Source organism: Pholis gunnellus, assembly GCF_910591455.1.
Source record: "Pholis gunnellus genome assembly, chromosome: 6".
In the NCBI taxonomy this organism is placed as follows: Eukaryota; Metazoa; Chordata; class Actinopteri; order Perciformes; family Pholidae; genus Pholis; species Pholis gunnellus.
Window position 1 is genome coordinate 2101242 of NC_136532.1, and position 17146 is coordinate 2118387.

The 17146-nt window shown below is 41.2% G+C and overlaps 1 protein-coding gene across 1 annotated transcript in view; it reads right to left on the minus strand.

Annotated features, from left to right (window-relative positions):
- Positions 1-1376: 1376 nt before the first annotated feature.
- LOC306697523 (tight junction protein 2-like) overlaps positions 1377-17146 on the minus strand; it is a 79002-nt gene continuing 63232 nt past the window's right edge. Inside the window, exons 19-23 of the mRNA XM_079161493.1 lie at positions 15780-15989; positions 13505-13609; positions 7677-8180; positions 5868-5953; positions 1377-2004 (exon numbers count right to left, since the gene is read on the minus strand). Coding sequence (XP_079017619.1) covers positions 1857-2004; positions 5868-5953; positions 7677-8180; positions 13505-13609; positions 15780-15989 — 1053 coding nt within the window. The 3' untranslated portion in view covers positions 1377-1856. The remainder of the gene's footprint in view (positions 2005-5867; positions 5954-7676; positions 8181-13504; positions 13610-15779; positions 15990-17146) is intronic.

Genomic DNA, 17146 nt, shown 5'->3' on the forward strand with positions numbered 1-17146 from the left:
AATTAATGTTTTTCCTCAAACAGCTGAACACTATAGTTTTTAACAAATGTTACTGAAACAGGAGGAAATTGTGCATTTGTTGGGGACTATCTTCAACAGCGGATGAATCCACTTTGAGTGATAGTGTCTAGTCTCTAATCGTTTTGGACAACAAGGGATCTCTATGGCACAGAGGAACAAGAAATGTCAAGTGTTGGATACTCGCACAATACATGTTAGTAGATACATTCATTGCTGGTTGGGGTCTGCACATGGGATTTGCTGACAGTAAGAAGAATATAGAATATCACCAACCTTATCATGTAATAGGGTTATTAGCATGGGCAGTGACAGCCACCATGGTTGAATAGACAGAAGAGGGCACTAAATGCAGAAACTTAACCAACAAAACATTCCAAGGCAAAACACATTACGCCATTGGCTACACAGAAAATCATTTACGGCTGGGAGGTGCAGTGCAAGAACGGCACAGCAATGAACGCTGAGCATCAAAGACAGCGTCAATAAGAAGATCTAAGTTCACCCAAAATTGAACTTGACGCCAAATATTTGGGCAGGTTGACTTTGCCCCAGCTAGCTAATCCGCCGAGATTCCTTTAAAAGTCATTCATTTTGCCACAGATTTGGGCTGTTTTATTTCTGGACGTGACCAGACCTTCACCGATTACAACTTTTACCAACTCTAATTATCTAAATTTCTGTTGTTACTGGTTTTAGACTGATATCGTTCTTGATTGGATTCTTAGAGGACAGACAGTGTTTGCTTTTTCTCACACATGCAGACAGGACTGGCTGCAGGGTGTGTATTCTTTTGTGGGTGTGTTTTGTCACCGGAGGTGACAGCGGACAGTACAGTGTTTGGGGACAGCATTGAGATTTTGGTGTCATTGGTTCCCTGGTTTCCCTTTAAGCTTGACAGCAGCAGAGGTTTTATTACAGCTGGGTGGCTGAGGGGCGGAGGAAAGACAACCCGAACCTCATGGGACTAAGAAAGTAAAAGGCACTTCAAAAAATTGTAACAAATTGTGTTACTAGATAGACTATATATAGATATAGATATATACGGTATGTATACACAGGCATTTTCATATATGAAGGAATGCAAAGACAGAGTATAAACACTTGACTTTAAATATATTTTTTATATATATACATATATATATATATATATATATATATATATATATATACATATATATATATATATACATATATATATATACATATATATATATATATACATATATATTTATATATATATATATATATATATATATACATATATATATATATATACATATATATATATATATATATATATATACATATATATATATATACGCTGTATGTAATAATATATATGTAACATTTGTTGATCATAGCTGGCAATATAGGAGCTTAAAAAAGAAGGGGGTGGATGTGATAAAGCGCATTGTGGTTTTTAGGTTTGTTGAGGTTTTTGTGAGGGCAAAACTCGTGGCAATAAGTTTCAGTCGCTGTGCACAAACTGAAGAGTTGCATAGGCAAGAAAACAAGTGGTTCATAATCACTCAGTTTGGACCATCAAAAGTGGTACTTAAGAAAGAAACAATCAAATACACCAGAAAAAGTAAAGTGAAGACAGTGTGTGCCTATCCAAATAGATAGTACAGATTGCTTTAACTTCCATGAGGCAAAAAACAAATTAGTCCCCCCCCCCCTCAATATCAAAGAAGCGAGAGTCAGTTCAAAGTCAGCAGCTTGCTTGTGCAGGGCATGATGGAATGGCATGTGTGTAAATAGACTGCATATGCAGTGCATGAGTACATGTACGTCCAGGAAGGCCGAGGGCCGGCACAGTTGCCGTGTGCCAACCCCTACAGCTGGGTGTCCTGATACTGGAAGGAGTTGGCGGTGTAGTATCCCGGCACTGCCTCCTCATCCTGCGCCTCCTCTTCGTTGGGGTAGAAGGGACGTCCCTCCTTGGAGGTTTGAGGAGTCTGGGGTTCAGGACGGGAGCTGGAGCTGGAAGGACACGGACAAAACAAGTCGTACTGAGTCATTCACCTCTTCAAGTTTAACCTGTGCTTCTCTAGCCTTGGCAACATTTGCGGAGGGACAATTTGGCAAATTCGGTCCATCACTTTTGTACAGGCCTAAATACCTCAACAACTATTGGAAGAATTGTGAACAGACATTCATGGTTGCAAGATGATGTATCCGACCGATATATATTGACAGCGGTTGCTGTGAAATTTGCTAAATATATCTATGAGCCCTTGAGGATCATTTCTAATGACTTTGGTGAGCCCCCGACTTTTCCATAATGGTGGTATGTCACTCTGTTATTTCTAGTTGTCTGGCTGTTACCTTGTTGTGTTTGAAGGCAGTCTAAGTCTAAAGTGTGTCATTACTAAGTCCTAATGCCTTTACACTTTCAATACAGGATACAAACTTTTTCAAATGTTTTTGAGAAAGGCCTAGAACTCTCTATTGATATTGCTTATCAGCTGAGTTTACCAAGAACCTGCAGTTTAGTCATTATGTGCAGGACCAGATCACCCCGTTCTTACTCTCAACTAGTCAAAAACAGCTGCATGGTCAGTTGCACCCGATTCTGAGGCAACTGTATATAAGAAGTGGATGTAGTCATCGTGACATTGGTTTGTGGACTACCGTTTTGAAACCGCTGCGATTTAGTTGGCGCCATCTTGGATTACGGCCGTCGCCATACGGCTCTGGTAGTGGCAGCGACCTGTCAATCACAGTAAGCCCGTCCTAAAGCATACTCCTCTTTATGGTCTAGTTGACTCTAAATGGACCATCATTTACTAAATGAACATCATGCTGTATTGAAGAATAGTTGAAACTAGAGATTGAAACCATAAACTCATGTTCTACTGAGGTAATAAATCAAGTGAGAAGTAGGCCAAATCCCAATGTCTCCCCTAAACCCTCAAACCCTGAACCCTCAAGGACTTACTGACGTCACCTGGTAAGTGGTTGAGTGTGAGAGGCTGTGAGGGCTTGAGATGGTGTAAATAGGAATGGGAGAGCACTTTGCTGCAACATATCACGTTACCATGAAAACGACAACAAATATGATGTATAATTGTGTGAATTTATTTTATACTTTGTACTCCCTGATTTGAACGTCTTCCAGTATGTTTACTCACAAGATGAGAAGTAATTTCATATAATCTATTTACTCGTTTTTGTCAAAACAGCTTCAATGACAAAATCTAATATTTGATGAATAAATAAATAAATATTCTCTGGTTTCATGTTTATTTTTTGTTCCATCTTTAACCCTTAATGTTTCTGTGTAAATGTAATACTCCAGGCTGAACACACGTGAGCCGTCCTTTTTTTTTACGTCTCCATGCATCCACTGGTTACCCCGTGTTTAACGTCACATTGCAATGATTTGTGGGTAATTCCCTTAGGCTAAGGAAAGGGTTCATTAAGGGCTCAAAATGTCTGCGAGAGAGCCTCAAACACTCGATGATTTGACAACGGGACAGCCCTGAACCCTCACGGACTTCGCGGGAGCGCGCCTCAAAGTCTGTGAGTCCGTAAGGGGGGACATTGGGATTTGGCCGTAGAGTCATTTTCTCATAGACTTCTATACAATCTGACTTCGTTTTTTAAAAGTAGAGAAACCCTGCTGTAGAGAGATTGCAAATTTTAAGACACTTCCACATTTGCATTACATTAGTCATTTAGCAGATGCTTTTACAATTCAGTATCTATCTATACACCATAGGCACAGCTACGGACACGCTACGGACACGCGAATAGTTGAGACTAGTTGAGCCGGGGATCGAACCACCGATCCTCTGATTGCAGGACAGCCCTGCTATCCACTCTGCCACGGTCACACACTCATTTGCTTCACTTAGTAGAACTGGAGGTTGTCGCCTGCTTTCAACTAACTCCAATGTAAATCCATTCTTTGTCATTACTGGATAGTCAGAGCAACTGACGTAGTATAAAGAGCCAGAACGTTTGCTTATAGGAGGAGGTAAGGGGGGATTGGATTAAGAACTACGAACAGTCAGACAAGTTATCTGGATCAGATCTAAACCACTTTATTTGGATGTCACAAATAGTAGCCTCATTGCACAAGAAAACTGCGTGACCACAATTGCAACAAGTACAGTAGGTCAATTTTAAAGCAGGAAGTGGGTCTGTCAACTGTGATGGATGTTGGCAACAGAGAGTTTTGGTATTCATTTTACTGTCTGACTGTTTTGTGTTTCTGGCCCATTTAAGCTTGGTGATTGGACTGATTCTAAGCAATGTGGCTGTATTAATAGATGGTAAGAAAGTGACTTGGTAAGTGCAATTACATAAAAAAATATACAAACTATTAAAATTAAAAGTTGTAATAAACCAGAACGTCACCATACTGAAAAAGATAACCATTTACTCAGACCTGACAAAGCTCTGCAGTACACTGTACGAAAAAAACATTCTTCAGTGCATTACACAATATACTGCACATACAGTGTATTGAATGCATGCCAGTGCCTTAGATCTGCTTCGTATGTAGCATAAACATAAAGCTGGGGTAAGCAGTTTTTTTTGGGGCATCTTTTGACACAAATTCAGGCGGTTTTCAGGCTTCATAAGGTCTATAGCCGTTGACGGGAGACTTTGGCCAATCACAGGATGCTCCAGATGGTGGTGAAAGCCCGATTCAATGGCGGAAAAGTTGCTATTCCAGCATTGGCAACAACTTCCTACTTTGTAAAGCAACCCCCCCCCAAAAAAGGAAGACTGATTTATCTAAAATCAAGTCTGATGCTGCTAATAGTTTATAGCTTCTGCTTATTGCAGCCAAAGGCACAGCAGCGGCTAGCTCACAGCACCTTAAGGCTGCAGCTAGCAGAAGGCTAAACTATTAGCAGCATCTTCTCTCTATCTCTCCAATAGTTTAGCCTTTTGCTTGACTTCACCGCTTGAGAGACCCTCAAATCACAGTTTGTTGTCCCCAAGGGCTTTACAAGAGAGGGGAGAGCTGCCTTTTCCAGAAAAGTGTCTACCCTCTGGTTACCACTTGAAATACAATAAAGGTTTACAGTTATAATGAAAACCCTTTTTTGTTACTATTCATGTGCTGCATTTTGCCATTTAATGTATTTACATTCTGTACTTATCTCCCTTGAAAGTAGTTTTTATTGTTAGCGGTGGAGTCTGCATTCAAATTGCCTTCACTCCAGGCGGCAACCTTCGGTTCTTCTGAGTGAAGCCAATGAGGAGGCGTCTTAGAAAGTGCATTCTCCTTACTGACCAGCAGGGGGCAACCCCTCTGGTTGCAAAAAGCAGTCAGATATTATGGAATGTTGTAAAATGCCCCAGAAAATAATCTATCGACAAAACATGGGCATTTTTGATGGCGGATCAGTTTTGAAATAGTGCAGGTAGTGAAGGAACAGTGAGGAACAGCCACAGTGAGCTGTGAGATGAAGAGCTGCAGGAGACATGACATAGCAACATAATCAACTGCTCTTACTGTATTCTGGCTGTGCGTGCAGTATGAAATCAGATGGAGTTTGATCATTGCGTGATGGAAAAAATGCCAATTACTGACTGATTTCCCTATTATAACAATAAACAGACAAATCAGCTGCTCTTCTGTTGTATTTCTGCCAAAGCTGTAGTAAACAGGTATTTCCATGTCAACCAGGAACGGAAATCTTAAGGATTACAACTGTAAAGACCTTATATCTCTGTTACTTCTAGGGTCCTTAATAATGTCAGCTGAGTGGTGTTAGGTTGCACTATCAGTGACATCTTGTAAACTGGGAGCAAACACACAACTATGCTGAAGTACACACTCACAGCGGAGCTTGGAAACGGTCGTATGGCAGTAGGGAGCCTACCCGATAGGCTGCGGGCGACTGTGATCCAGCTTGGCTGTCTTCAGAGGAACAGCATAGATGTCTGGATGCTTCTGAGCAATTTCCAGCTGGGAACAAAGATTAGTTGATTAAAGAGAAAAAAATAAAAGTAGAAAATAAAAATACTTTATACAAGACATATCGCAGTCTGTAAGGCAGATTATCGTCATGACTTTTACTGAGCTCATTCATGCTCCTCAGAAGATGAACCCTCCTTATTTTCAGCCCTATAGAAGCTTTCTACTTTTACCTCTTTGGGCCAAAATATCCATATTACCAATTAATCAATTGGTAAAAAAAACAGAACATGGTATGTAGTAATAAAAACAAAAATATGTTGTTACAAAGTGTTTCCACTTTCTAACAGATCATGCTAAAATGAGAGACTGTGCAAATAAATAAAAAAAACACTGCAGCATATATCTCTACAAATATAAACTTAACTTTAAAAGTCAGCATCACACAGTTTAAATCACTGTCTTACATTCAGGAGGGATGGGGTCTGGGGCACATATAAGGTGTTGGGGAGTAGTACTGTATATGTGAAAAATGTTCTATAAAGCCTTTAATGTCTCCCAAGGGAGCTTTGTGAAGTCTGATAAATGTCCTCAAGTGAACTCACTTGAGTCAGCGTTTGTTTGGCCTGAGGACTACAATTTTAAGAGTGAAAACAATCTATCAAGGATCTTGTGCATACAAATAAATATGTTGTGACCAGGCTGAACCAGGTCTGAAAAGTGAAGCCAGTGCGGAAGTGCCTTACACCTGCATTCTTTCTAATGGCCATCAGGGGGCGACTCCTCTGGTTGTACAGAAGTCTATGAGAAAATGACTCTACTTCTCTCTTGATTTATTACCTCAGTAAACATTGTAAAAATGAGTTTATGGTCTCAATCTCTAGTTTCAAGTCTTCTTCAATACAGCATGATGTTCATTTAGTAACTTATGGTCCATTTAGAGTCATATAGACCATAAAGCAGGGTATGCTTTACTGCGGGGCCAACTTGTGATTGTCAGTTTGCTACCACAGTGTTTCAACGTTCAGCATATTGTCCTTTCACAGTGTGTTTTCAGTTCATGAAAGTTATTTGTAACATTTTGGTCGCCTAAAAATGTCTTATTCAGCATTCAGTGGTGAGCACTGAATGGCGATGGCCAAAATGCAGAACACGAGGCTTCGAAAACCATAGTCCACCAACCACAGTGGATGCCTCCACTTCTTATATGCTGTCTTTGGTTGTGCTGGATATCTAATATGTCGTATCAATTATATCCTCTTTTGGGGCTTTTTGGGACTCTTTTGATGAAATCTTTAATAATGTGACACCTTAAGGTTTAATCATATAACTGTGCTCAAGACCTAATCCCTCCAGATGTGATGTCCTACATGTATGCCGTTTTTCTCTGGACATCACGGACAACAACACTCTTTACCCATTTAACTGGTCTGTATTTGGCTCTCTATGTTGTGAGCCAATTTCATCAAGCCACTGGTGCAACAAGGTACGAAAGAAAATCGTGACTGGCTGAGAGAATAATGTTTCATCACCATACTAATCTGATATATATATACTTCACCCACTCCCTTAGCATCTAGTATGCCGTACTTTTACAAACTACGATAAAACGTGCTGGTATATGCTCTAAAGAGGTAGAGGCATACTGAGAGGCATCTGCAAAGTGATGAATTTGTAAAATCCTACAGAACTGATCTAACAGCCTGCCTTCAGTTGTGCATAATACACCTCATGATTATACAGAGGAACAATAGGAACACTGAGCTATGCCCACCCTGGCGTTCTGCGCCTCCTGCAGTTCTAGCAACCTCTGGGCTCGGGCGAAGTGGTCCATCTTCTCGAAGGCCTTGATCTTCCCCAGGAAGGACCTCGAGGACGGATCGTCCACCGGGTTGTCCCTCGCCGCCTCCTGCTGCTGCTTACAGGCTGCCAAGGTTGCACCGGGCAGAGCCGCAGGCGAGTGAACCGCAGCTTCCGCCGCGGTCCCGCAACCACCGGGCTTGGGTGCGGCGGGGGGTTGGGGCACTCCCGGGGGCCATAGTTTGCTGCAGGGGCTGAAGTGGTGAGCCGGCGAGAGGGGCGACGGGGCCAAGGAAGCGGCGGAAGAACGGGAGATGAGGGGCGGAGGGTCGTTGTTGCTGCTGGCGGGGCTGCTGCTGGAGGGGGAGTCGTAACTTCGGCTGGAGCTGGGGGGCGGAGGGTGGTGCTGACGATGGTGATGGTGCGGGTTGGGGGAGCCCGGCACGAGGATCGGATCGTCCCTCAGAGACAGTTTGACCTGACCAAGAAGGGGAAGCGTTAGAGCCAGAACAGATGGTGGTACTCAGTCCTTTTATAATAAGCAAAACCATGTAACAGAAACTAAGGAGAAACTCCTTAATGCAGCCACTGTGCTTCACACCGAATCTATAATCTCTGAAACAACTATAACTGCCTCAGCTTTGATGGCTCTCTCTGGGTTTACTGCAGCAGGTAGTCCCTCTGAGGACTAAAATTAGCTTTTTTGAGATTTGTCAGACTAAATTGGGTTGTTTATCCAAACTGTTTTCCTTGATTTTGATGAAAGTCAAGGCTGAAGGGATTATTTAGCCCAGTAATCCCAGTAACACCTCAGGGTCTCCTAGGATGAACCGCAAAACTAAGCATCAAAGAACAGTCGGTCTTCCCTTAACCTGGAAAAAATGTCTGAAACGAACGAATGGATAGAAAAATTAGCTGCTTCTGTTGGTGCTAGTGAGATGGCAAGGCTGGATGGTTAGTGCAGTAAAGCTTAGTTTATACTTTCCATAGTGAAGTTGGAGCGAGGCTTGATCTGAATTGTAGTAACTTGACACGTGCACGATCATGTGACTAGGTATTATAAGAAGGTCAATTAACTTTTGAATGCTTTAGAAACTGGTGCTCTAAGGCTGGTGAAGTCACGATGACTACGTCCACTTCTTATTTACAGTCTATGGGTTTAACTTGTGTAACAGCAGCAAGTTTCCTGATCCGGCGAAGGAAGGGGCAGTCCCCAGGGATCAGAACCCCCCTGGGGTTTGCGCTGAGCAAACTGCCAACTGAAGGTCCCTCCGTACAGAGTACACAGGCCCTGTACCTTCAATGTGATTAAAAAAAAACCTCTTCTTCCTCTCATGTTGGACTGAGGGCAGAGTGGATGCTACAGTGACTCACTATCGCCTCTCGAGGTACAAGTGGTATTACAAGACCGGATGGGCCGAGGCTAACTGGTTAGCATTATCATATCAGTAGATATCTCTGCAACACAATGCATACACGTCTTTGACATAACGTCAACACTGTAACCAATTCACATTCTGTTGATAATGTTCATTCAGTTTTTGAACTAAAATCCTGGTCAGAGCTTACATATTGCACCACTTTCAAGCTAATTTGGGAAATTGGAGCAAAAATGAAATGTGATTTCTGTTACCTTTAAGTTCTTGCAATAGAAAAGGACTAAAATAATGATTTTGGTTTTTGGTTCTTCCTGGACAGATGGAACCACTCACTAAAAATGTAGACAATCAACGAACACTGCTGGATCTAGTAGACTATATCAAACAACACTGTGAATTCGATGTTAAAGCTACACTTAAAACATTGGCTATAACAGAGGAAAGCACAAGAAAAAGGGTTGTTTCAAAACTTAAGTTTTCATTCCAACCAAACAGCAGCTCCTCAACAACGTTCACTCTTTACTTTGAAAAGAGATAAATACTTATTGATATCAGCTGCTGGGTGTTGTTGGAATGAAAACCTTGAACACAGCTTAAGGTTGAACACCACTGCTATAGACAAGCCCACCACCATGTACCAATAACTGAGGGGAATTCTGGGTACCCATCTGGTCCAATGAGCTGACGGCGGAGGACTCAGAACCGCAGCGAGAGTGGTTCCTCCACATCAGGCCGTTCCTCAAAGGGAAGGCCAGTTTGCTCCTTTCAGTGGAGGTAAAGAGCTGCCAGGGCGCATGTGGAGGACAGTCAGAGTTGCTGTATGTTGTTATGTTGTTATACTTACTGTTTGCTACTGAGAAATGATACCATCTTTGATTAACAAATAACAAAACACTTTTCTTATGTGAAATGGAAGAGGGGAGGATGTTGGACTCTTACATATTTTGTCAGATAGACACGCCACCAAAACAGTTTGGGCTTGTTATATGCATAGTTGACATACTTAGACTCAATTTGTGAAATGCTGAATAAATCTAGTGATGAAAAAGTGTTTTATGTAGGTGATTTAAACATTGATTGGTTCGTTAAAGAAGAAGCGGTAGCCAGTGTTTACAACCTAACACAAACTATTACACAACCAACAAGAACAAGTACAAATAAGAATGGACTAAGATCATCAAAATGTATTGATCACTTCTTCACAAATACCCCTGAACACTGCTCTAAAGCAGTATCGGTAGCTCTTGGTTTCAGTAATCACAGCTTAAGAGCACTTATAACAAAACTAAGGTCCCTAAAGCAGCCTGGAGGATAACACACAAAAGTTCAAGTACTTCCTGAAAGAATCTTTTACGGAGGATGTGAAAAACACCAAGTGGTCAACAGTGTGTCATGATGAGGCCTTGGATTTGGCACAGAGTATATTTATGAGATTATTTATGCAGATTGCTGATAAACATGCACCTTTGTTGCACTCATGGTGCAACAAAATGAATCAAAGGAAAGTGGCTGAAACATCTGGCTTACGTACTTTCAATTAACTTTTAATACCTAGCCGTATTTTTAGGCCTCTGCTCGAAAATTGCATACCCATACCAAAAAGACTGTAGTTCTGTAACTACAAGATCTATTTTAATAATTTTGATGTTCTAATAACAGAAACACTTGTGAGATTTGATCAGATGTGTAGATATCAGTGTATATGTTCAGGTTTGCCTGGAGAAAAAAAGCACTTTTATTGATATTTTGTTCTTGAAATGAGGCTCTCGCTAGCCTAAAACCTCCCAAATCATAGCAGTAGTCATGTCAGCAGTCTACAAAAAAAATGTGGCGTTGATAAAGTGAAGCAAGCCAAAGTTATAGAGGTTTCAGTACGAAGGGTCATGCGAGGTCAAGCCAAATTCTCATTTCGGAACCAGCTGTTGCAGCTGTTCCATTGTACCTTTATATACTATATAACTATATATTTCACTTGTTTTATCACCAATAGTGTTCAATCTAACCTAATACAGCAGTTTGGCATCATTTTGAGAGCCAGAATCCTCTCTAAGGCTGTAAACCATGGATCCATTCTCGTCTGATCTCTAGTCTTCATGTGTGTGTTGGGAGCTCAGGAAGCCTGTGATTGGTCAATTTTAGAAAATGACACCTCTTTAGACGCGTCAGAGCAATGCGGTAGTGAAAGCCTGCACCCCCGAGCCTAAAATTCCATTTGTCAAAAGTCTGACCCCTTCGCCCCGGGTCCCACAAGTTAGGTTGACCCCCCCATCACCAGGAAACAGAGGAGAGAGACACAGGACATCCGTAGCAGCAGTGTTTTATTACGCCAGTGTTTTCGTGATTCAACATAAAGGTAAGGTCCTGCTTGGAATTTATTTTCCAAGCAGGAAAATAAATTCCTGTTGTACTGGTTTTACGGAGAGAAATTCTGAAGATATCTCTGGATTCTGTGTCGAATTCTCATGCGCTGCGATGTATTGCTCGGCCGTGTAGCCGTTTGCTTCTTTGTTCGTAGCTTTCTCAGGAGTGGTAGTTTGCCGAGTCATGGCGAGAAAACGTGATATTGTGGTACATCTTCTAGTTAGCTTGTATTAGTTGTGTATAATTGTGTTTGGAGTGTGTAAAAAATGACTTACATGGTAGTGTTGCCCAGACGTTGCTGATTAATCTGGTATACAGCACGTGTGTAGCATTCTTTATATTAGTTTCTGAAAAGTGCATTCTACGATACTCTTCGCTAAACTGTCTCGCTGGAGGACCAAATGGTCCTCGGTCGGTAGCAGATGGTTTTAAGAAATCAGGTAACTAAACTGAATAGAAGTAAAAAGAAAGAATATTACCAGTCAAATTAATGATTCAAAGAATAATGGAAAACATTTTGAATGAAATAACGGGTAGGTCGTCACATCAACGATACCCGAACATAATAACCAATGGTATTTTCTTAACCAAACCAGTTGAGATGGCCAATTACTTCAATCATTATTTCATGAGTAAGGTTGATAATCTCAGAAAGAGCTTGACACCCACTTCCCGATGCACACTAATTGAGAATTGTATGATGAAGGATAAAAACTGCCAATTTGATATGCTTATGTATGTGGCGTTAGTTAACTATGTACGTTACATAACAAAAGGAAGTTAAAAAATGAAAATAAATGGCTTGACTTCACACGGGACTGCAACAGCGATCTCCTGGGTGAAAGTCCTGAGTTTGTTTGACCTAACCATCTAGCCTGACCTCCTCTGTGGGTTTGTCAATATGAGCAACATTGCTTTAAAAAAATGATTGCCATCCAACATAGAACTGTCAGTAGGAATGAGGAGAGTAGAAATGTCCGGAGTAGAAATGGAGGAGACTAGCTGATGGAGTTGAACTCTATTTTACCGTTCTCCACAGTGAACATTTCTCTCCTAGGAAAATGGCAGTATGTTAATGACACGTTAAATCCCTCACATGCTATCGTGACATAATTTGCCTTCATCTGGCTTACATCAGGTGACATACTGTATAGGGTGCCACGTGAGAAAGGATAGGATGATTTGTCATGGCCTTATAGGGAAACTACGCCCATTTTCAATATTGAATACACGATATTCCTATATGGTCTTTAACACATACCAAACATATTGGTAAAAATGAACAATTCTCCATTCCAAAAACTAGTGTGCTAAATTTGTGACGTTATCAAGTATAAAGTGTGGAACTGCTCCGTAGACAATAAAATGGGAAAGATGTTCTAGATGACACTGAGAACACACAGGGGAATGTACATTTTCTGTTTCAAAACTGACCACGCTACAATAGAATAAAGCTCATTTGGATATAAAAAAAGAAAACAAAATCAGTCTCCCACTCATTGCCTATGTAGCAGCTCCACACGTTACACTTGATGACATCCCACGCTTGAGACTGATTTCTTTGGTTTCTGGCTTTGAGGGTCGGTCACGTTCATTCAAATTGATTGAACTTCATAATAATAAAATTGTTGTGTTTATTTGCAGTTGGAAACTATTACCTGTGTGACTTGGTATTTCCTTTACTCAGTGATTTTTGTTCATTCACTTTGTTTTGTTAAAAAAATGGCAGCAAACTCGAACAAAGATCCGGCATAGAGCAATGCCCTTTTCAACACTTTGTGGAATTATCCTGGATGACTAGGTCTTCATCTCAATGTTACTTTCATTATTGACTCATCTGTTGATTACTCTCTTTAATCCATTTATTGTTCATTGCATAAATGCCCATCTTCTCAGGCCCAAGTGTATTGTTTAGTCTGACCAACAGTCCAAAACCCAAACCTATTCACATGAATTAACAAAGTAAAAAACATTGGAGTTTAGATAGCTAAAGGACACAGACCCAGTGTTTCCAGAGGTAGGTGGATTATTACTGTACAGATATACTGTATGGGTCCCTCACCTTACTGTCTGCCAAGAAGACAGGTGGAGGGCTGGACCTGTTGACTTCACGGTTGCTGATTTTCCTCATGCGACTCCTGATGTCTGGACTGTACCTGCGCAAGATCTACACACACACACACACACACACACACACACACACACACACACACACACACACACACACACACACACACACACACACACACACACACACACACACACACACACACACACACACACACACACACACACACACGTAATAGGGTTAGGTGTGCTTTGTATACTGTACCTTGATATATTTTCACCTTCTTTGTCTTGACTGAATTTAAGTTTTAACTTTTGAAAACCTTTAAAAAAATATTTTTCCCACTTAGTTGAAAGATTATTCTGGCGAGACCTTTTTTCACCCGTTCTTTAGTCACAAACAAGAGAGAAAATTATTTAGATCAGACTTTGAAAATGAATCATCATTTTCAATCATTTTCTCACTCGCCTCTCAGGGATTCCGCAGTTTATTACTTCTGGTGCATTATTATGTATTACTGAAGTAAATGCAATACATTGTGGAAACAGACTTTAAAGATTGTGTCACCTCAATTTATGGTAAAGTATACAACAGCTGTACAGGAGCTACTGATGGCTGGATTGTCCAGTCACTTGCAGGCATGAAGCTGTAATCTGCTGTCTGCACTACAGATGGCAGCACCGCACTGAGCGTGAAGCTGTGTGTTAAACAAAGCCGGCATTTACAACAAATACATACCATAATATAGCACTTAGCAATTTTTTTTTCATTACTTATTTTTCAATCCTATTTATATATATTGTTATATTGTATCTTCATGCCTTTTATGTCTTATGTAGCTGTTGAAAGGTGCTTCACTAAAAGACGTTTGCCGTACTTGACATAATATTAATGATCCCTTCTGCTCCACCACCTTTCAGAGGGAAATATTGTCCTCCGTTACATTTATCCGACAGACATTGTGACTTACTTTGGTACTTTCATATTTTGCACACACAACAAAAGTCACTTTTTGTGTTCGTAGTGCAACATCACGAATGTCTTCTAGGAAAAACTGTCCGAACGATTGCAGCTTTAATTCCATTTGTGTGAGTCATTGCGCGTCAGCCGCCTCTATGACGCCAGTGTTTGTGCCATTTATAACATCTATAAACACCTCTGCTTTTAGACGGGGTTAGATGACACCAGTTGGTTTAAAACAGGGCTGGGCGGTATGGCCTAAAATCTATACCGCGGTATAATTTTAAAGCACAGACAGTAGCGGTGTATATCAAGGTAGAGCAACGGCATGGCATTAATGTATAATTTTAAAGCACAGACAGTAGCGGTGTATGTCAAGGTAGAACAACGGCATGGCATTAATGTCAACATTCCCAAAGTCAATGTAGACCGTCAATAATTCAGAATTTTACGTCATTATTGTCATCTGTAGTTATTTGCAGAAAAATATAAAGATTTTTATTTAAAACTTCCTTAGATTAAAAAAACTAATCTTGGCATTAGTACTTTCAATGATGTATTCTAAACTGCTTAGAGCGAGTGTTAGGAAGTTAAACAGATCATAATTCTCTTTCTAAAATCAATTTCATGTTGCTGTGAAAACGACTTGATTCATTAAAGTCACACCAAAAAACTACATCATACAAGATTATATTGGAACACATCACGATAATAATTTACCTTGGCCCAATACACATTATTACTGAGTATAGCTTGAACGCACCATGCAAGTCAACGCAACCTCTGTCAACGTTAGCTGTTTCGCCCCATGAATGACAACAAGTGTCTGTTCCAAACGTTTTACGGTTGTTCCTCCGAAGGTTATTTTGGACTTGCAGTTGTGACATATTGTGAACTTTCTGTCTTCGACCCACGTGGTGTGGGTGAGGCTGTGACGTTACCGTCTGTGACTGACAGGTCACATTTACACACTTTCATAAAATGTTTTGAATGCCAAAATTCATACCGGTGTACTTTCTATACATTTTATAACTTCTGCCCCTACTTAAAACCTATGCTAAGTGAAGTACAATTACCTCAATATTTTACTGATTATACTTACTGTCCACTACTGCCCAGAGGTCAGCAAAAACATATTAATGAACTGCTTTCAGTAGCATGGAAGTCACTCCCTGAATAAATAAAAGCTTGTATGTGTGCGTGTGTGTGTGTGTGTGTGTGTGTGTGTGTGTGTGTGTGTGTGTGTGTGTGTGTGTGTGTGTGTGTGTGTGTGTATGTGTGTGTGTGTGTGTGTGAGCCTGACTCTGACCTCCTCGGCCGTGACGGGCTCCGATGAGCGGCTGATGGCGGAGATGTGCACCATCTCCGTGTCGGGCTCGTTGTCGGTGTAGGCGCCGCCCTCGTCTGCGGTGTCGTCGAGGTCGGAGGTCAGCCGGCTGTCCATGCTCAGGTAGTCGGCGGACAGGAAGGACAGGCGCTCCACGTCCTGGCAGTCCAGATCACTCTCTACTCCCTCCGGCTAGAAGAGACACATGATGGATCTTGGGTGTACAGGAAGGAAGGATGGACAGACGGATAGCACAAGAACAAGAGAGAAGAAAGAAAGACAAACAGAGCCGAGCTGTAGAGCACTACTGCCAGGAAGTAGGAAGACACACAGTGAGCATGCTCAGAGCGCACGCACGGGTGGCTGCTATGAAGGCTACGGGAGGATAGAAGGGCAGTCAGTCCACTACAGACTATAATATAGGAATACAGGAATAAGGACTAAAACTAATGCAGTCTAATAAAGCAGTCCTTCCCTCATTAATACAAAAGGGGTGGACCAAGTAACAGAAACACACAAAGGTCAAAGCAGAGTGTAAACCAGTGACCCCTCGGGTTTAACCCCTCATGCGACTGATTTAAAATGATTTTTACAGCCTGGGTAGTTTTGGCCTTCGTTCCTATCAAAGTGTGAGAACATTTCAGTCACCAGTGTCTTTGCTGAGAGCTGGAGTCGAAGTGGCTCTGCTGGACTTTACACTTTGAGGTTTACAATCTACCTAAACATGCCAAAATTGGAAGTAACAGTTAAACAATATATTTGGATGCCAAAGTGTAAAAGTTGAGCACCATAAGTCGAGTGCCATCTAGTCCCATTATATTGGAGAGAACAGCAGACATCTCGACAGCTGATATACCACAAAATAGGCAGCTCACATCAAAAAGATGTAGTTGATAAATAGCATTACAGGTGGATAAATATGTATTTTTGGATATTGGGGTGAACTATCCCTTTAAAGCACTTCTGCACTGGCTTCACCGTTCATTAAGTGGCCTGCTGGTTAAAACATGTATAGTTGATATAGTTTTGAGAAACGCGGCCCCCATTTTTCTTCAGTTCATCAAGACTTTTCTCTGTTTTTGGGGTTCCTTCGTTCACCGTGTGAGAAAAACAATTCAAGACGGAACGGGTCGAGTAATTCGTTGATGTACAAAAGGTCATTTTGTGGGCGTAGTACTGTGCTCCTTTAACAGACATTGCCGGTTAACTTTTTTTTTTTTACCTTTTCAAATCAGTCCTCGCAATAATTCAGTAAAACTTGGGATTTTGTTTTGAGATCTCACTCTTCATGTTGTAAAAGCAGTGTCACCGTGTCCCCCAGGCTTTTTAAAGCTAAAAGGAACGGTGGC